Source organism: Lissotriton helveticus, chromosome 4_1, assembly GCF_964261635.1.
Source record: "Lissotriton helveticus chromosome 4_1, aLisHel1.1, whole genome shotgun sequence".
In the NCBI taxonomy this organism is placed as follows: Eukaryota; Metazoa; Chordata; class Amphibia; order Caudata; family Salamandridae; genus Lissotriton; species Lissotriton helveticus.
The window spans coordinates 1086042640-1086063768 of NC_136063.1; the positions used below are offsets into that span (position 1 = coordinate 1086042640).

At 41.7% G+C, this 21129-nt stretch overlaps 1 protein-coding gene across 2 annotated transcripts in view; it reads left to right on the forward strand.

Annotated features, from left to right (window-relative positions):
• SLC9A3 (solute carrier family 9 member A3) overlaps positions 1-21129 on the forward strand; it is a 1113267-nt gene that overhangs the window by 591904 nt on the left and 500234 nt on the right. For both annotated transcript variants that reach the window (XM_078687678.1, XM_078687679.1), the window contains exons 4-5: positions 16308-16386; positions 19676-19853. In XM_078687678.1, coding sequence (XP_078543804.1) covers positions 16308-16386; positions 19676-19853 — 257 coding nt within the window. The remainder of the gene's footprint in view (positions 1-16307; positions 16387-19675; positions 19854-21129) is intronic.

A 21129-nucleotide genomic window follows, 5' to 3' on the forward strand; every position in this document is an offset into this window, starting at 1 on the left:
TTCTGTTTTACATGTGTCAGTGGTATGGAAGAAGTGAAATATGTAGAAGTGGTGCAACAGCAGATGACAGTAGAGAGTGTCACACAGTTTTACATCATAAAAAATCAGTGCAGCCCTAAAAGCGTATGCTGGTGAGAGAAAGGTAAAGAGTTGATTTGAAAATGGAGTGTGTGACCTGCAAGCTCGCAGTTAAAGGAAACCCTGATTTTTGGCAACCTTGAAGTCATTTATGGCCACCACACAGGCATGTATTTTGTGTTCTCAGCAAATTGAAACCATAGTTAAACAATAGGAGCAGGAGATTGAATTAGCCATGAGTACACAGAATCTGATGAGAGGTCTTGGGAAACGAATAATAAAGCATACACGCAAATACACATGCATTCAAGAGTAGAGAATAGTTAGCTTGGGAAGCGCTTTTAAAACTGCAATAAAGCTCACACAGCAAATGGCAAACACCAGCCAGCAGCCAGCACCGGGGACTACAGACCCCAGTAGCCTTAGCGCCAAGGAAGCGACGACAAGTGTTGGCAGCACCCGAAGGCTCATAAAATCATTGCAGAGCTCCTGCAGTGCAGGATGCGCACGGAGGTGCCCGGGCCAAGGGCAGGCCCATCTGCGCCCGTCAGTGCCAGGAAGAGGCAGGGCTGGGCTACCCCCTTTCATCTACCAACAGCTACGTGACTGAGGTGAGTGTCCCACTACTTTGAAACGGTCTTTAAGTGTTAATCATGGAGAAGCACACAGGGACATTGTGACCTGCTACCACTAGTATAGATAGCATGTTAGAAAGGGTTGTTAGCATTGTTTCTAGTGACATTGAACTCACCGACTGACGTTTATCCCTGGGAAGTGAGGCATTACTGGATGGGCCCTACAGCAGGAGGGTCACCAGTAGGTTCAGCAACCCAATCCACAGCCAGTTATATGCCTATAAATACACATAGCTTCACAATATCCCAGGGTACTAGTGCTAACAATATAGCTTTTTCTAGTCACAGCTCTAAGGGTGCTGATTTGCCTGAATTGCAGTCAAACATGGACACATTAGCGCATGTCAAAGTCCAAGTGGCCAAGCGCAAAAGGAAGCCTGGGATGCCCACCAGTTCTAAAAGAACACATCCTGCTCACTGAGGCTCATCATGTACTGTCTTGAGCTCATGGACACAGCCTCCATCGATTGTCCACAACCCTGAGGTGGCACAAATTAGTTCTATTAGTACACAGAGTGATGTTGCATCTTCTACATCAACACATATTGTCTTCGGGATGCACTTTTTGATAACATTGTTGATAATGTTTTTGGACGAATGAAAGAGTTGATAGACAAGAACTTCACCTCACTTTGGGAACGCTTAGACCAATTGGATATCATAATGAACAAAATGAGTGGACAGCAAGAGACTACTCAATCCCACCGATATTGACGGTATGAATAAAAAGGTTCTCCAGGGGGCTCTTTATGATCATTACAGAACTATAAGACACAAAAGGGAGGCCCAGAAACCGTCTGTAGCAATGTATATGCCCATTGCGCATGTATCAAATATACCATCTAGTTATCTTTTAAAATCACTAGATCGCTGGGAGAGAAGACTCCTCTTCCATCTAAGGGCTGGCACAGTAACATTTTTATTGTTTTTCCCTTTGGGGTACACTGCTAATTTAGATTAATTACCATGCCATGTGATGATTGGAGAGGGCAAACATCACTCCGCTTCCTACTTTTTTGTAAGTTCTACAAAGAATATACAAAACAGTTTCTGATCCCATTTTTAAAAAACATTTCGACTATTCATTTAGATGCAGCCTATATGGAAATTCGCAAGCTGGAAGATGATGAATTACCTGTTTGTGTAGGCATTTTTCTAAAAACTGCAGTACGCACACGAAATACAATGTGCACTTTATGAAGCTCATTTTATTGAACTAATTTGATATATTGTGGTCATGTTTTATATGATCTTAATGGATATTGTCTTGGATTAGTTTTAATTCAGCTCAGAATACCTCAAATGATTTATAGGGCTTTTTATTGTCACCTATTTTTACTTGTCCTAATATGTTTTGTTATGTACGACTTTATTTGATTGTTTTTACGACTAATGAATTTGTGTACTCCCCTCTGTTATTATGCCACTTGTGCTTTTGTAGATATATCAACATCTGAATAAAGATTTTTTTTATTTGAATTTGAAAACTGCAATAAAGGATGTGCAGAAAATTAGGTTGAAGTTTAGGGTCCCAGGTGACAATGTTTTTTCACACTCAATCTGTAACCACCAAGTAATTAATTGTTTGTTGTTTTCTAACAAGTATTGTCTGACTGTGTATTAAAGTAGCTGCCTGTGAATTGAGACACACAATTGATGGACGAAATGCAGAACAATCAAAACTTTCACCCCCAGTCAAGAGATCTGGGTTAAAACCATAATTCTTTTACTCACCATGCCACCCCAGTTTAGACCTGGCCATATGCAAATCAGTCTTGACCCTGTGCCTCATGGGTAGAGTCCAGCCCGAACTGCCAAGCCATGTCCTCCCTGGACCAGAAACAAGCATCCTAGGACCGGTTTCGGGGTTTCACCCCTCATCAGCCAGGATAGCTTGAATCTAGTGGCACAGTGAGCCCGGGACCCACGTCTGGGCATACCCGGCACACTTAGGACCAGGAAGCAAAAGACACACAATTGATGGATGGAATGCAGAACAAATCAAAACATTCACCCCCAGTCAAGAGATCTGGGTTAAATCCATCATTCATTTGCTCACCAAGCCACCCCAGTTTAGACCTGGCCGTCTGCAAATCAGTCTTGACCCTGTGCTTCATGGGAACAGTCAAGCCCGAACTGCCAAGCCATGTCCATCCTAGACCAGAAACAAACATCCTAGGACCTTTTCCGGGGTTTAACCCCTCATCAGCCAGAATAGCTTGAAACCAGTGGCACAGTGAGCCAGGGACCCACGTCAGGGCATACCCGGCACACTTAGGGTGAGGAAGCAAAAGACACACAATTGATGGGCGGAATGCAGACCAAATCAAAACATTCTCCCCCAGTCAAGAGTTCTGGGTTAAATCCATCATTCTTTTGCTCACCATGCCACCCCAGTTTAAACCTGGCCATAGGCAAATCAGTCTTGACCCTGTGCCTAATGGAACAGTCCAGCCTGAACTGGACCAGAAAGAAGCATCCTAGGACCAGTTTCGGGGTTTCACCCCTCATCAGCCAGGATAGCTTTAATCCATTGGCACAGTGAGCCCGGGACCCACGTCTGGGCATACCCGGCACACTTGGGGTGAGGAAGCATAAGACACAATTGATGGACAGAATGCAGAACAAATCAAAACATTCATCCCCAGTCAAGAGATCTGGCTTTTAATCCATCATTCCTTTGCTCATCATGCTACCCCAGTTTAGACCTGGCCATCTGCAAATCAATCTTGACCCTGTGCCTCATGGAACAGTCCATCCCGAACTGCCAAGCTATGTCCTCCCTGGAGCAGAAAGAAGCATCCTAGGACCGGTTTCGGGGTTTCATCCCTCATCAGCCAATATAGCTTGGATCCAGGGGAACAGCCCCACCCGAACTGCCAAGCCATGTCCTCCTTGGACCAGAAACAGGCATTCTGACATTGTTCTGCATTTTGTCCATCAATTGTTCTTTTTGCATTTGTCACCCCGAGCGGGATGTGTATGCCCAGACGTGGGTCTTGTGCTCTTCATTCTACTGGAGTCAAGCTATCCTGGCTGATGAGGAGTGAAACCAGGAACTGGTCCTAGGATGCTTGTTTCCAGTCCAGGGAGGACCTGGCCTGGCAGTTTGGGCTGTACTGTCCCATTGGGTGCAGGGTCAAGACTGATTTGCATATGGCTGGGTCAAACTGGAAAGACATGGTGAGCAACAAAACGATGGACTTAGGCCCAGATCTCTATACTGGGATGAATGTAGGACATTGTTCTGCATTCTGTCCATAATTGTTCTTTTTGCATTTGTCACCCCAAGTGGGACGGGTATGCCCAGACATGGGTCCCGTGCTCTTCAAGCCACTTGAGTCAAGCTATCCTGGCTGATGAGGAATGAAACTCTGAAACCAGTCCTAGGATGCTTGTTTCCAGTCCAGAGAGGACCTGACCTGGCAGTTCGGGTTGGACTGTTCCTATTGGGCGCAGGGTCAAGACTGATTTGCATATGGCTGGATCCAAACTGGAAAGGCATGGTGAGTAAAAAAACAATGGATTTAGGCTTAGATCTCTGTACTGGGGTGAATGTATGACATTGTTCTGCATTCTGTCCATCAATTGTTCTTTTTACATGTGAATTGGGAACGGCTATTTACTTGTGTGAAGGCGGTCTCTCTTCGTGCCGCAACAGTAAAGAGCTGTTTTTACTTAGCCAAGAGGATTCTGTCTTTCTCTTTATTTTTAAGTTACCCTGCAACAGTTGGTGAGCCTGCCAGGAGCTCCTCTTAACTTCAACTGACTGCTGCCACTGGAGTACCGCCTACCCCCACTGTATAAATCATTGCACGTCTCTGATGCCGTAAGCAGACAATGTGTTTTCTAAACTCTGCCTATCCATGGTGTCGGGTAAGACCAGGAGTTTGCTGTCTTTAAAGTAAGGACATTGCAGACTTTGTTCCATGTTTTGTTATATATAGTATGACTTGTCTCTTTGGTAGTGGATATAAGAGATATAGCGTTATTGCATGCAAGATTGTGCATAAGTGATGCAAAATATTAAGTTAAGAGGCTGTATAGTCGGTTAACATGTTTTTCCCAATACAAACGTGGGAGTGGTCAATGTGGATGATTCGAAGTTGAGTTTCCAATATTTGTTCCACTATTTGACATAGAGTGACGGCTGAAAGGCTGAAGTTGCTAAACTTTATCTCTAAGCACAATCTGAACATTCGAGCTACCATCCTTGGCCTAATGTCCAGAAGTCATTCCATGGTCAATTAGATGCATGGATTGAGGGTTATCCTCTTTAAGCGCAGAGGGAAGTGGCCAGTGGTTGCTGACTCTGTTTACCATTTACAGTTAGAACAATGGTGATTAATATTTAGAAGTAGTTGAAGTGTTATATTTTAACCCCTTGCATGCTGATGACGGCCCCCAGCCGCCATGCACTAAGGTGCTCGTGTGCTGATGACGGCTGGGGGCCGTCATGACCGCACCCGCGCTGAAATCTTCAGCACAGGAGCAGAATCGGCCCAGCATGGAAGGGGTTAAATATGTTGATTTTGAATGCGTGTGTGTGCATGTGAATGAAAATGCGGCCACAGAGTGATGTTTTTGTATAATGTTGTTGTATAATGTTGTTATATAATGTTGCAGAATGTTATTGTGTTGTATTGTGTTGAATATATGATTGGTAAAACAAATTGACATATTTTCTTATTTTTGAGGACTAGTGTTAAATTAAAAAAAAAAGAAGTAATATTGACCAGACAGTTAAAACTTAAATTGTAAGAGTTGTTAAAAATATGAGAAATTATGAAAACTCCCTTAGAGCACATGCAAACAACCTTTCCAGGAGATCATAGAAAATTACAACAATACTGTCAAGAGTGGTTTAGAGCCACACAGAAACACATGCTCTGGCCAAAAGAATGGACATTTGAAATCAAAATACTATAGCATGTTGTTACGCATCTTAAAAGTAAATATGCAAAAGCTACATTACAGAAGCAAGAAGCTACCTTGGCTTTATGGCGAGTTTTTTTGAGAAGTCTAAGGACTCCTCAAAAGTTGATACCCTTAATACCAGTCTGCTCCCCCACCTCCATTTGATCCTAAGAGTACTTCTTCCAAGGTAACTGACGCAGCTACTGGAAGCTCCAGTTGGATTTGAGAACCCTGAAGTTGAGACCTTTTCACAACCCCTAAAAGGACTCCCAAATGTTATCCTGCAGATGTCTAAGCAATGACACATGAGCAGTCGCAGACAGCAAGTAAGGGCAAGTGACTCAGTTTTCAGGACGTCTAGAAGCACAGTTTACACTACATTTAGTTTCAGCCTCTCCCCAGGAGGATAAAGGTGAGGAGCAGGGTCCAGGAGGCAGTGAAGACCATTCACATGTTTCATCAGCAATATATCGAATTTGTTACAGAAAAGAGAAGTAACAGGAAGGGTATTTAGGGAGTCAATCCCCACAGCAAAGAGATGCAGGTGAGATTAGATGGAATAATTATGGAGGAAGGCAAAGCACAATAGATTTTATGCTGATTTACAGAAAATTTGCTTACCTTGTAGACAGCTTTGAGGTGGAACCAAACACTGTTACTGATCATAATCCCCTTACTGTTTCCCTGCACGTAATGGCTCAGGAGGGAATAGGTGATGATCGACCACTCCAGTATAACCCCGAACAAGGGGTGAGATTGAAATGGAGTAAATTAAATACCTCTCAATTCGAGGAGAATACTTTTAAAACTAATTTAAGCCAAATTATGAAATGTCTATCCTATGACTCTCCCTCAGATGTGGTTATACAGGGCTTTGAATTAGTTTGTAAAGATGTTGCCAACAATCTGTTAAAATCAGTGAGAAAAAGGGAACCTCAGGAGACAAGATGGTTCAATGCCTAGTGTTCAGGGGCACAAAAAGATCTTAAGAAGGCCTTGCACCTAATTCCCCTTGACAAAACTCTCATAAAAAAAATGAGACAGACTTACAAACATGTAATTAGTCGGGGGAAGGACGAACTGAGAAGACTAGCCTGGGAAGATCATGAAAAAGCTAGTATGCTTAAGGATTCCAAGGCCTTTTGGAAAGTTATTAATCGCCCTCTTTTTTCAAATTATGTTAGGGGTATGGATTGAGCAATACCAGGGGAAGTTTGGGAATACCACTTCTCAAACATATTCAATCCAAATGGTGTATCATCTCAAGAGCAAGGTGACAATATACCCATTAATTTACAAACAGCATACCAACTTAGCTCTTCCCTATCAGTATGTGAGGTTGAGGACACTTTAGCAACGGGTATTTCCTCGAAAGCCCCAGGCCCCGATGGGGTACCCTTGGACTTGTTTAAAAGCAATACTCAGTTATGGGCACCACTGCTGGCCAATGTTTTTAACACCGTAATAGTTGGTCGCATCCCATCATCTTGGAAAGAGGCAGTAGTGGTACCAGTTTATAAAAAATGCAACAAGAATGACCCTGTATGTTACAGGCCTACCTCTCTAATCGATGCCACATGTAAAATCCTGGGGAGGGTAATTCTTGCACATCTTGAGTCCTGGGCCAATGCCTCAGGGCTTTTATCCAACACACAATATGGCTTCAGGAGGGGCAAGGGAACAAATGAACAGTGCCTCAACTTGTCCCTGATCATGGGTATGTACATGAAGGCCAGGAAGGGGTCAATCCACCTGTTCTTAGTTGACTTATCCAGCACCTTTGATACAGTAAATCAGGGGAAGTTGTGGGCACTGATGGAAAAAATGGGCTTCGAGGAAGCTCATATTACATTGCTGCGCAGGCTGCATGCGTCTACTACTGTTGCCATCCGCTACGGCCTTGGAGGAGAGAAGACTAGGCCTATTGTCTCTACAGAGGGGGTTTACCAAGGCTGTATCCTGGCCCCATTTTATTCCTTCTATATAAAAATGGTTTGGAGTCATCCCTGATAGAGCAGTCACTAGACTGCCCCAGAATAGGAGGCAAGCCGGTTCACTTGTTGTCATATGCGGACAACACGATTTTAATGGCCCTAACTGCCAACAGTCTCCAAAAAGCCCTGAGTGTTTTTACTGATTTTATGACGGCATTGGACTTAAAGTACATTTTAGTAAATATTTTATTATGGTATGCGGACCTAATGAAACCAAAACATGGAAATTTGTCGTGAAGGAAAAGATCATTGATAAGGTGTCTAATTTTACTGAGCTGGTGAATGTTTTTAAAAATCAAATGAATTGGGACCATCTGGTTGTTGCAAGGGGCAGGAATTGCCCGAAAGGATTACATGCGAGTATACTGCATCTTTTGAAGAGCATCCCTCGCAAATGAATAGATCGTACCTTAACAAGCTACTTTTCATAATTTAAAGATATACTATACCAGGGAGTCAATAACCCGTCTCAGCTGCAAACCAACCAGGGGCTTTACCATAACCCCACTTGGGTGCGCCCAACTGGGCACCAGTCAAGGCTGTCAGTCCCCCCACACGCCCTTCCCAGTCTTGATGAAGACCCGCTCTGACCCTTTAAGAGGGCTTACCCAGGGTTGAAACGTCGACACTTTGGACCAGCATTAAGGACTCTGTGAGAAGAAGACCAACGGATGTGGTCCTCAGAAGTTCCTGAAAATCTTGTACTACTGGCCAATTCCCCTCCCTGTCCCCCTTTTAAACACCACTGTATATTTTGACACTCTCACAAATATCACTGAGCACTGACTGTCACCTTTCTTCACATTTGATGCGTCATTGTGTATTTTGTACAGCCTTTTCATATTTGAAATAAGGGTAACTATAAATTAAAAGAATTTATTAAAGTATTTTTTACCCTAGTTTGTTTGGATTTACATTCTTTTCTCCTAGATGAACTCACCGTAAAATGAATATATTCTTTCTTCTTTGATGAAAACGCTACATATTGTATACGTTGTTTAGGATTCAGGACAATTTAAAGAAATAGTACACACTCAACAGAACCATTTGTATATTTTATAGGAAACACAATGCAGCCACAGTCTCAGACGCCAACACAAAATGCGCAGCAAATGCTGCATAGCAAAGTTACCAAGCAGCCCAATGGTGACTCCACCTCGAAGTGGACAGGGATGTGTGATTGTGAGAGGAGGAAATTCTATCCAGATTAACTATGTGAGAGGATATACGCAATGAAGATGCGCACAGAGAATTTACATGGCTCCAGTATTGTCAGTGATGCATAGGCCAGATGAGAAAGCCACTGTGGCAGGAGCTATCAATAACAAGTATGCATTCCTCATAGATGCAGGAGGAACCCAATCTTGTACTAGAGAGGGAAATCTTTCATTCTCTAATAGATCAATGGACACACAAGGAACCTTTGGGGAAGTAATGAGGGTTACGTTTACTAAACCTGTGGATATGGAAATGGGAGGGAGGTACATTGATGGCTGTTTGCTGTTTTTTCCATTTGCTCCAGCTAATCTGTTAGTGAGAGAGGCTAGAGCTAAGTTAAATATGACCATTCATTTTGAGTCTGATGGTATTATTATTTGTTCTACCCCTGGAGTTTCACCTTCCATGATAACGGCAGTAACAGTACGTTCCTCTACTGGAGATCAAATCAGAGTGTGATCTGCTGATATGGAGGCATTTACCACAGCAGAGTGTACACCATCATAGCAGAGATATCAGAGTTAATGGAAAGGGAGGTCTAAATACCTACAGAATTCATTTTTCGGAGAAAAGGACAAGATTCTTGGATACCTGACACTGAGTTATTATTGCAAATAGAGGCTTTAGAGGTAACACAAACCTATGGCGCTCTGATAGCCAGTGATCATAATCATGTTTTTGGTCATGCGTTATATCCATTGAGCCAGGAAAAATGGCTGGGGAAATATTGGATGATCAACTGTTTGATGATGATTTTAAGAAAACAGTGGTAGTCTTTCAGGATGACATACCATTGAGAACAATGTTGGAAGTAATGGCGTGCACACCAGGCTGAGCTTTTGACTCTGTTAGGGAAGCAGATCTATCCTAAGTACCAGACGCCTCGACGACTAATGGTCCCCATGATGTAGGCCTTTGTTCGTACTGCTGTACCATTCAGAATTACATTACAAGAAGGTGTTATTGTACCTAGAGTGTGGCAGTATTCTCTTTCCAAAGAAGCAGATGATAGCATCACCCCTACTATGCAGGCATTACTACAGCAAGTAATTTACCAATCAGTGTCTCCTTGTAACACTCAAACTTACCTGCTTAAGAAGCCTAAGGGTAATACTTGGCGTATGGTTCAATACCTGTGCTCCTTCAACGATGTAGTGGTACAAAACTTTTCAATTGTTCCTGACCCCGCCATCATTTTGACAAATATTCCTCAGGACACTAAATATGACTCTGTTATAAATCTGAAGAAGCCTTTTTTAGCATCCCTCTTCCACCAGACTATCATTATTTGAGAGAGTTCTCCTATCGTGGGACTCAGTATTTGTATTCTCATTTACCTCAAGGTTATTGTGAGTCCCCTAGCATTTTCAACGGAGCGGCAAAAAATGAGCTGTCAAACATTCAGAGTGACAGCACATTATTACAGTATGTCAACAGCATACTAGTTTGCACTCCTACAGTACGGAGGTGTAGTAAAGATACCATATCTCTTCTGGTTACTCTTGCACAGTGAGGGTACAAAGTAGATAGAGACAAAGTACCGTACTGTCAGGAGGAAATTCATTATTTAGGACCATTACTGTGTGACAATAGGATGAGGGAGACGCTTCAGAAATTGAAGACTGAGATAATAGATGCCTCTGTTTTGGAAACTCCTCATTATACCACAAGGTTTAATCTCTTTTGTCATTGCAATGGTCAATTGATAACAGCTGTCCTTACACAGAAATATCCTTTAGGACACAACCCCATTGCATATTTTAGTGCACAGTTAGATTCAGTGATGAGAGGACATTATCCTTGCTAGCAAGGTCTCACCACTGCAGCCTTTGTCATGGGACACCTTTGCACTCTATGCAGAGAATACAGTGTTGCTAGCATTCAGAAGGCTAAGGCTACTCTAACTACCCAGGGTGTCAGATATATGGTAATACTGTCACTACCATCTTTGAAGGTTGTGAAGTTTCATATCCTAAATCCTGCAACATTCTTCGCTCATCCTATATTAGATGCTGAGCATAATTCACATGATGTGCAATTGAAATTCCAAATGGATCTATTCAAGGTTCCTATACCAGGTAGCATTGTCTATTTTGTTTATGGTTCTTCTACTATTGATCAGGATAAAGGAGTAAGGTGCACACTTCCAGCAGTATTTAGAGCCTAATAGCATGATTATTCTAAAACACTTCACATAGTAGAGGAGTTAGCATTCCCAGCATATTATTCTGCACAAGCAGAAGAACTGATAGCCTTGACACCTGCTCATAAACATGGTGCAGGGAAATTCATCATGATTTATTCAGATTAAGCTTATGTGACTTCCACTGTACATTCCAGCATTATGAGATAAATTAGGAGCAGTTTCCTTAAGTCTGACTGAAGTCCTGTTCTGCATAGGAATTTCTTGAGGCTTTAATAGAGACACTTGTGTTACCACATGCAGTGACAGTTATTTGCAGCACATACATGGTCAGGATTTTGTGTCATAGGGTAATGCATTAGCAGATTGGGAAATTAAAGATGCAGCTAGGCACACACCCCCTCCTGTACCATCGAGTTCATAACATGTCCCTGTTTTGGTGGCTCAAACTGCTTCACCTTCTGAATGTGGATCTAACCCTACCATAGGCAATGTCACTCCTCATTATGCTGAGACATGGGGGGTTACATCTCCGAGAATTGCAGGAAGCTGCTCCACCACATGAGAAACAGTGATGGGAGGCTAGAGGATGCTTCCAGTCAGGGGATGACCTAATATGTAGACAACTATCTACAGGTAAACCAGTGTCACTGCAGGCTTTACTTATGATATATCTTGATCAGTTACATTTACCATCCCACATTTCAAGAGAATATTTGTCTATGTAAATACAACAAGACTGGTTCATTCCCAATTTGCATTTAATTACTTTGTATCTTCATAACTGTATTGTCTGCCAACAATTTTCTCCCAATCCAACACTGAAAGTATTAACTTCTACCATTCCACAGCCACAAGGTCCTTTTAAAGCTCTCTATATTGTCTTTGTGGACATGCTAGATAGGTGCAGCAAATATTGGTATCCTATATTTGTAGTTTATCCTTTTTTGATGGATTGAAGCAGGACTGTGTACCCATTGTGATACTGAGTCAGCTGCTACCTTTCTGATTTGTCAGGTGATTACCCACTGGGAAATTCCAGAAGGGAAAAGATTCCACAATGGCACACACTTTGTTAATGCAATCTTCACACGTCTTACAACAATGTTAGGAATAAAACATAAACTATACTCTGTTGATCGTTCCAAAAGCATTGGCATTGTTGAGCACATAAACAGCCTGCTGAAGAATAAGATCAGCAAACTATGCACCACATTGATTAAGAAGTGGTTGAATTGCCTGCCATTGGTCCTTTTTACCCTTAGTAACAGGCCTGATCATAACCTGACACAACATCAGAAAGTTACAGGGAGGCCCATAAGTGTGCAGATACCTACCACTAGAAGTAATGCACATTGAGATAGCAAGCACAGCAGAAATCTTAAATGATGAAATGCATGTTTACCTCTCTGAATTAATCAAGATTGCAAAGTTAATTTCTAAACAGGTTACCAAAGGGAAGAAATAGCGCACCACCACTGAGGTTTTGCATATAGGAGACGATGTTTTTGTCTGAAATTTTGTCCAGAAATTGAGACAGCCTAGGTTCAATGGACCCTATACAGTGTCAATGGTGACCTCAAGGTAGATGGCAGGAAACGTTGGATTCACCTCTCCGATATCCATCTGAATCCAGCATAAGGCCATCATCATCAACAATGCAATGGAACAAGAGGGGGGAAGAAGATTGTCAATGTAAAAATACCCCCTCCACCTCTGCCTTTGGACAATTTGTGAATTAACAGAATGAAAGTTAAATTTTTTTTTTAATCTCTTAATACTATCTTTTCTATTCTTGCTCTTCCATAGCAACGCTTCTTCTAGCTCTGACATCCCAAACCAGTGAAGAGCAGTCTCTATTCATGCTTATGCGTCCCATAGTGTTCATACCAGATTATCAGATAATATGAGGTATCAGCATATATCAGACATGGGACACCTCGTTGTACCTTTACTACACATTTTTTGCATGCATATTTTACCAAGTACATGCCTTAACAACACATGCCTTTACCACACATTTAAGGTAAGGTGGGGGTGAGAGTGGTTGCTCCCAACAAATACATTGTTTTTTATATATAAAAATTGTGTGTGGTAATGGCATGCGTTGTAAAAGCATATGCATGGTAAAAACATGCATGGTAAAGACATGCGTGTTAAATGCATGCAATGTATTTCCCTGTGTTGTCCCATCGAACGACCGTCAGACCAGGTTCAGAAAGTACCAATGAATCATATTTCGTCTTCTCTGTAATTCCTCGTGCCACAGGATGAGATAGGCTACATTCAACTAAAGTTGTACCCCCAAGCACATCTCTTTGTCTTTTTCATCTCTATGTGTGTAGAATTAAGGTCCAAATGCAAAAGAAATGTTAAAGTTGCAAATCTTTTATTCAAGGCCACGAAATAGGACCCTTCAGCAGAGGTTTTATATATCCTATAGGGCATTGAGGATGAGACAGCACGAATTAAGAAAACAAGTCAACCCACTACTGCAGAATGTATACAAATGGTTTTCAATGAAGGATTTTAGGAGCAACAGGCGTGCACACTGAGTGTAATAGTTATTTAGTAAATCCTTTACCCCCAGATTGTGTTCGGAGGCCAGGATTTAAAGTTACTGCATCCATTTACGCGCATGATCCATGAGATTCTGATATCGAATTTTACTGTAGGGTCATGTCTTTTTGGAATTGTACTGATGTTAGTCAGGATGCAGTAAAACAGTGTGCATGTATATGGGATGATAATGTAGCATGTTACACTTGGTAGATAGTACAGTAAGTCCTCAGACAGTCATAAGATTAACTTCTGTTTCTTTATGTTTCAGAAGAAATGGCACCATTAATGTAGGATACAGTGTTAACTGTAGTGCCACAATAGATAATACCGATATGTAGGGCGCATCTGCAGCTTCATGGACTATTATTGGCACTGTGGAGAACTACTGTACACCCAGTTACCACTGAGCTGGGGAAGCCTCTGCACATTAGTTGCCTTGCATGCCCCTGTTTGGGAATAACTGGAGTCAATTAATCATTTCTACATGAACACCCCATGAGTCGTCCAACAACTTTGTTCCCTTATCTTCGAAGGAAAAGAACTGAAGAATATTATGGCACTACTACTTGGAATACTATTTATCCAGAGTACCATTTGTTTAATGATGCACATTAGTTCTTTGAAGCCTTTCCGCCATGTGTTCAGGTTAAGGCAACTGCTTGATGGCTACAGATTACTAGATGCAAATTCCTCAAGTGCATCAACACTACAAAATATGGATTTAATACCATAAAGAAAGATCCGCTTGCTAGGAGAAGGATGATAATTAAGCACTGTTATGTATTTGACCTTATGACGGCTATGGAAGGGGAGAAATGTGCCAAGATAGGAACTGCTTGTTGTGCTTAGTCCGAGCAAATGATTCAGGCAATGGAACTTTGTCAGAGGCTATACAAACTTTACAAAATCTACAGAAGAAAATGGTAGATGAAGAAGGTGCCCCTGGTAATTTGTTAAGCAGGTGGCTTTCTTTTCTACCATCCTGTATGTCAGGACTGTTGGGAGCCTTGTTGACAGCTATTGTAGCCCTATTAGTAATATATTGTAGTACCTAATTACTGCTAACATGTTGTAGAAGAATTGGTACAAAGGTGGGAGGACCTTTTCCAGTTAGGACACCAACATGAGTTGTAGATGCTCAGGGCAATACATATCACTTAGTAGCATGTATAGACCAAGGTTTAGTACCAGTAGGTAAAATCTCAACTAGAGAGGGGATAGTTACAGAAGAAGTGAAATATGAAGAAGTGGCGCAACATCAGATGACATTAGAGAGCGTCACACAGCTATACGTGGTGAAAGAAGTGCAAGCTCAAAATCTCATGCTGATGAGAGAACGGTGAAGAGTTCACTTGAAAACATAGGGGGTTATTAGGATGGCGGGCGGGCTTGCACCGCCCGCCACAATGTTTAAAAAAACATGCATGCATTTACATGATCGAAGCGGCAGGCACCGCACGGTGCCTGCTGCTTCGATCATGTAAATGCAGGGGGGTACCACAGGTACCCCCCCGTGTGCCACCCCCATTTGGCCTTCACTCTGGGGGCCACAGGGGGCCCCCAGAGTGAACACCGCATGCCTTTCCGTGGGGCATTGCCGCCACGGAAAGGCATTGAAAAATGCACATAGTAATATGGCGGGCGGTGTCTAACAGACACCGCCACCATATTACTCGTTTTCCGCCCCGGCCGCAAGGCGACTGGGGCGGAAAACAGGCGGGTGGTGTTTTTCACAGCCGCCATCCCCCCCGCCATCCTAATATGGCAGGGGGGATTTGGGCTTGCGATGTCGGCCGGATTGCCTCCGCCAGGCCGGCGGTGGCCACCGCCAGCCTGGCGTAGGCAATCCGCCCGACATCGTAATGGACCCCATAGTGTCTGACCTGCAAGGTTTAATTGAAAACTTGATTAAACAATAGGAGCAGATGATTAAATTAGCCAAGTGGACACATAATCTTATACAAGGTCTTGGCACCAGAATGATAAAGTACACATGCAATTACACATGCATTCAAGAGTAGAGAATAGTTAGTCGGTTAAGCATTGTTAGAACTGCAATAAAGGAATTGTACAGAATTAGGTTAAAGTTTACGGTCACAGGTGACTAGATGTTTTTTCACAATAAATCTGTAACCAGGAAACAATCTTTACATCCCGGTCATTAGACTGCAATGCCTTTACAACGCAATGCCATTACTACGCAAGTCGTTACATCGACTTGCAGTAGATGGCACTCTAAGATAAGGAATAGTATAATTTACTATTACAGCACCTTCCCTACTGTTGTGTAGGCTGGAGTTTGAATAGTAAATTATACATTCCTAATGTTACAGCGCCTTCTACTACAAGTCGATGTAATGACTTGCGTAGTAATGGCATTGCGTTGTAATAACGCGGTCGTTGTAACAACAGCGTTGTTACGGAACACAATGTATTTGCATGCATTGCAGCATGCTATATTCTCTGTAACCACAAAATAATTCATTGTTTGATGCTTTGTAGCAAATATTGTCTGACTGTGTAAAAAAGAAGCTGGATGTTCAGCAGCAAATTGAGACCGGCTGTTTCTTTGTGTGAAGACGGTCGGTCTCCTTGCCACGACAGTAAAGAGCTGTTTTTACCTTGACAAGAGGAATCTGTCTTTTCTTTATTTGTAAACTACCCTGCAACATCAGCTTTGTCCAGGAATAACCCATTCTCTATACATACCTATGTGGCTTTACTGAATATGAGCCATGACATATGTGCATCTCCTTTCAGGTCCTGTACAACGTGTTTGATTCGTTTGTTGCTATAGGAGGAGAAAATGTGACAGGTGTGGACTGCGTCAAAGGCATTGGTACGTACTACTTATTGAAGGTCCTCCCTGGTGCAATACACAAATGTGGAATTTATGTTCACTAAGTATGTTATACACTATTTCACTGCAACTTGTGGTGAAACCACGTATCTTACAATGACAGTTTTTAGAACATAAGAAAACACATGCAAAATGTACATTGGAGAGTGAATGAAATGATCACATTGAGAGGTCAATTAAGGCAGCACACCATTGGCCTGATATGTTGGTGACAAGTTAATGAGGCTACAGCAGCCAGTCAATTTATAGATCATACAGCCATTCGTTTTGTTGATTATCCCCCAACTTGTTCCATGGTCTTTGAATGCAATGCTTTTACTGTTTTTGCGGCATACAAACAGTCATGAAAACGGCATAATTAGTCTAGAAATATACCATCATTACCAAAAAACTGATGAAAATAATGAAATACACAGAGAAATTATTTAACAGTGTAACCCTGCTTGCAAGAAAAAAATGTCTCTCCGTAAACGCTTTAAGGGCCAGATGTACGGCACATTTTAGGGTGCTCAAACGGGCCTTAGACTCGTTTGCGCATGCTAAAACGCACATGGGCCCATATACAAACAGTATTTTGCCACTCGCAAATAAATTGCGACTCGCAAAATACTGTTTTGCCACTCTCTATTAGAAAGGGGCGTTCCTTTGCTAATAGCAACCGCAAAGCTATGTACAAATGTTTTGCAACCGCAATTGCGGTCGCAAAACACTCTCAAATTACCACCTTCTTCAAGTAGGGGGTCATGCATTCGGAAATGGGAAGGGGTCCCCAGGGGACCCCTTCTTCTTTGCAAAGGCATGCAATATTATTTTTTAAGGGCAGGCAGTGGTCCACCACTGCCTGCCCTTAAAAAAAATGAAACAAAATCGTTTCAGTTTTTTTTTATATGCATCCAGTCTTCCTTTTAGGAAAACTGGCTGCATTTAAAAAAAAAACTGCTTTATTTAAAAGCAGTCCCAGACACAGTGGTCTGCTGAGTCCAGGAGGCCACCATCCCTGGGTGGGCCTGTCATTCCCAATGGGCTCGCAAATTGCGAGAGGCTCATTAATATTCATGAACTTTGCAATTTGCGTCCCCATTGGGAATGGCAAACAGTGTTAAACACACTGTTGTACATTCCAAAATGCGACTCGCAAAGTGCGACTTGCAATTGAGTACAAATTGTTAGTCGCAATTTGGACTGGTCGTACATCTGGCCCAAATGTGTTATTAATCCCACTTGCCAAGCTCAATTTATCTTAGAGAAAAATACTATACAAGCAGTGACAATAGCAGTATTAAGAATAAAATCAAATGAAAAAAATTAAATGTATCTGAAGAAACTGGAGAACTTGTATGTTTAATTTGTAGTCATAAATTGATGCATAACTTCAGCCATGAATATGAGGATGGGGTCAATTTATTAAAACACAACTCTGAGTGGACTCCTATTTGAAGTAGAGAACATTATTATTGTGGTACTTTAATCCACTAATGATGTTTTATTTTGAGCGGCAAAGATGTCTGTACTCTGCTCTAGTGTTTAAAGCATTAGGATAGTGAAATTCCAGTTCAGTTTCAGTTTTTTAACGTCTTTATTTCGAATTTTCTTCATAAAAGACATACAGACATACATACATAATGATACTAACCATATAACAATATCATAAAACAAAATCATGAAAATTATTAAACAGACAAAAAGGGATTTGTTTAAAAAACTCGATTAAATATGCATAGAAAGACGTCAATAAAAACATTTTTAAAACATTTGAGTATAAAAGAAGATAAATCATCAATACTGCCCAAGATGTAGTAAGCTAACAGACTGTTAAGATTTTTCAAGTCGAAGTGGTACGAACAAACCTAATTCTAATTAACCAGGCCCACCCAAGGAATTTAGCCAGTCCTATGGATAACCATTCTGATGTGTTAGATCTCATGATGAATAATGCTTCTCTGCTCACCCGGGTGTTTAATCTTTTACATATTGGCTTCAGCCACTTATAGCGTGGCTCGTGGTAAGCAGTACATACAAATAGAAAATGACCTATTGTTTCTTTGCTTTCAGTACAACAGGGACAAGAAGTGGACTCCAACTTCTGCCAACCACTAGTAAAGGCCCTTAGTGGCAGTGTACCTATACGAAACTGGTGGTATAGTTTCCTGTCTAAGCTTTTAAGAATTACATCCCAATAGGTCTCTGTGTGTGGTACTACTTTGTGGAGCAAAAACAGGCCTGTCAGGTTAGGTTTCTCCGAAAGAGCAACGTGTTCGTCTTTAACCATGGACCAAAAAAGAAGTTTAAAATCTTTCTTTGAGGGAAAGATATGAGAGCCATTATTTCTTGGGTCTAGGAAAATGCCACAAGCACTTAAAATTCCAGGGTTTGCATCCTGAACAGTTGCGCTGACTCAGAGAGACAACCCCTACTCACTGTTTCCAAGGTCTGTGTCTGAAAATGATGCTCTAACTCCGAAAAATATCAAGTTAAATCTATGCACTTCGGGTAATGAAAACGCACTTAAAATGGCACTCATCTCTGCGCTGTACCAGTGCAGCTGTTCAGGACTTGGCCCTCGGTAGACTATTGAGGCATTTGGATCACAAACTTTGATTGATATTTAGGAGTACCATTACATAGGTTTAGCTCTTATAACGACTCACTGAAGTAGCACATTTGTGCAGAGTGCAGCACACATGGAGGAAAAACAAGGAAAAATAAGCATGTTTCTCCTTGTTAAACCGCCTGAAGAGTAACATATTGATGCATCTCAAGGTCTACCAATAATAATAAAAATCTGGGAATGTGCCAAAATCTAAAAGGGGATGTGTGGGAGCACCCACGCTCCACCCATGGAATGCCTCTCTGGGGCAGGGTAACACAAGTCAGGGACTTGGGCGGCCTTGGATTATTCCTCATTTACCAAACCACTCAGGACTAGGCAAGGTGGCCTTGCTTGGCATGGTAAATATAATTCTATGTTTTGCGTCACTCTTGCGCTCCCTTGCTTGTTGCAAAGGGGATGCAAAGCAATGATAAATATGCCCCATCATTTGTTGATTGGTGCGCTTCGCATGGTATGGTCGAGGCCTAAACTAAGAGTCAACCCAGAACTCCTGTTTCCTCGTTCAATAATGTAGGCTTCATTAGACTTTGGTGAGGCTTTAGTTCTGCCACTAGAAATCATTTACAACCACTAATTATTGCTTAAAACCTCATTTGTTGAATTGATGATAATCATGCATGTATGCTACACATTAATATTTCTATACATTTTTTCTAGTTTCGTTCTTTGTTGTAAGCCTGGGAGGAACGGCAATTGGTATTGTCTTCGCCTTTCTAATGGCACTGGTGACGCGCTTTACAAAACACGTCAGGATCATCGAACCAGGATTTGTGTTTGTTATCGCATACCTCTCCTATCTCACATCAGAGATGCTTTCTCTATCGGCAATACTTGCGTAAGTTTGCACATTACCTTACAAAGCTCTGGAAAAACTGTGTTTATTTAAATGAACAAGTTACTTAATGAAGTTGGAAATGTTCTATATGAAGGGTAGTTGATCATAATCCACTTCCGAGTAGGTAATAATTATATTGTTTTAGTTTTCATATATTATCAATACTGTTCCTGCCAAATATATTGCCACGGAAATCGAACATAGTGGTAATTCAGTAAAGTGAGCAGAACTATTTTTCTTATATTTTGTTTCACATTGGACGATTGCACTATAGTTTCTAAATGATTGGATTCGATGTTTCAATTTCTGTGAATCTCACTTACGGAGGCCAGTCCATCTCCACTGCAGTATCCTCTATGGTAATCTTGTGAGGCCTTTTCTCTGCGCCTTTGGGCATCCAGAGGTTATTGTAGACTGTGGGTACAGTAAACGAAATTATGCTGCTCATTTCATTACACCAATTCTTAAAGCTACTACAGCCATCGCAGTACGAAGGCACTAATGTCTAACAGTTTAAAACACCAAACTTTGTGATAATGGCAATGCTTATTTCTCCATTGTGTGTCACATTAGCATAAATAATTGTAATGTTCATTCATTTTTATCCAGTTTTTATTACTACACTAAAGGCAGGCATTAAACCTTGAAATACCAAAACACACAACCAAACAATCCGCCTAATCTCTATCAAGAACATCCTGCTGACTCAATCCATGTCCCGTTCCGAAAATCCTCAATCTTCACCCCCATTTTGTCCCTTCTCATACCAAAGTTCTCAGTATCGTCACCTGTATTTCGCTCAATCCAAAGAAGCATGTGTTATGAGAATCACGCTAGACTCAATCCTGCACCCCATCCCTGTGCTTTTTTAGATTACTTTCTGCTTCAGGATGTTGAGCACCTGAAGTCTGTTGGGGTAGGATAGGTCTCTTCAATCATGTGTTAGGTATATGACTTCTGCCGTCCATGTTTCCCCAACAGATTATTCCTGCCCTATGTCCTACATGGCAGCTTTTCTCTATCAAACATTCACATCACTATACCCTCTGTAACCCCATTTCCAGGGTCGGCATGTGAGTAATTCCCCACAGAACTGAGGTTACCTATTTGCCTGCTGCCAAAAATTGTAAAATTGTCTTCCCCAAGGTGGAATGTAAAGAATATGACACTGCTGATTGTCACTCCTAACAGAATTACTTCCTGACATTTCATAAGCGTTGCACCTATAGCCTGTTGCATGCCAACAAGATTGTCTCCCAAGAAAATGGCTCCCGCC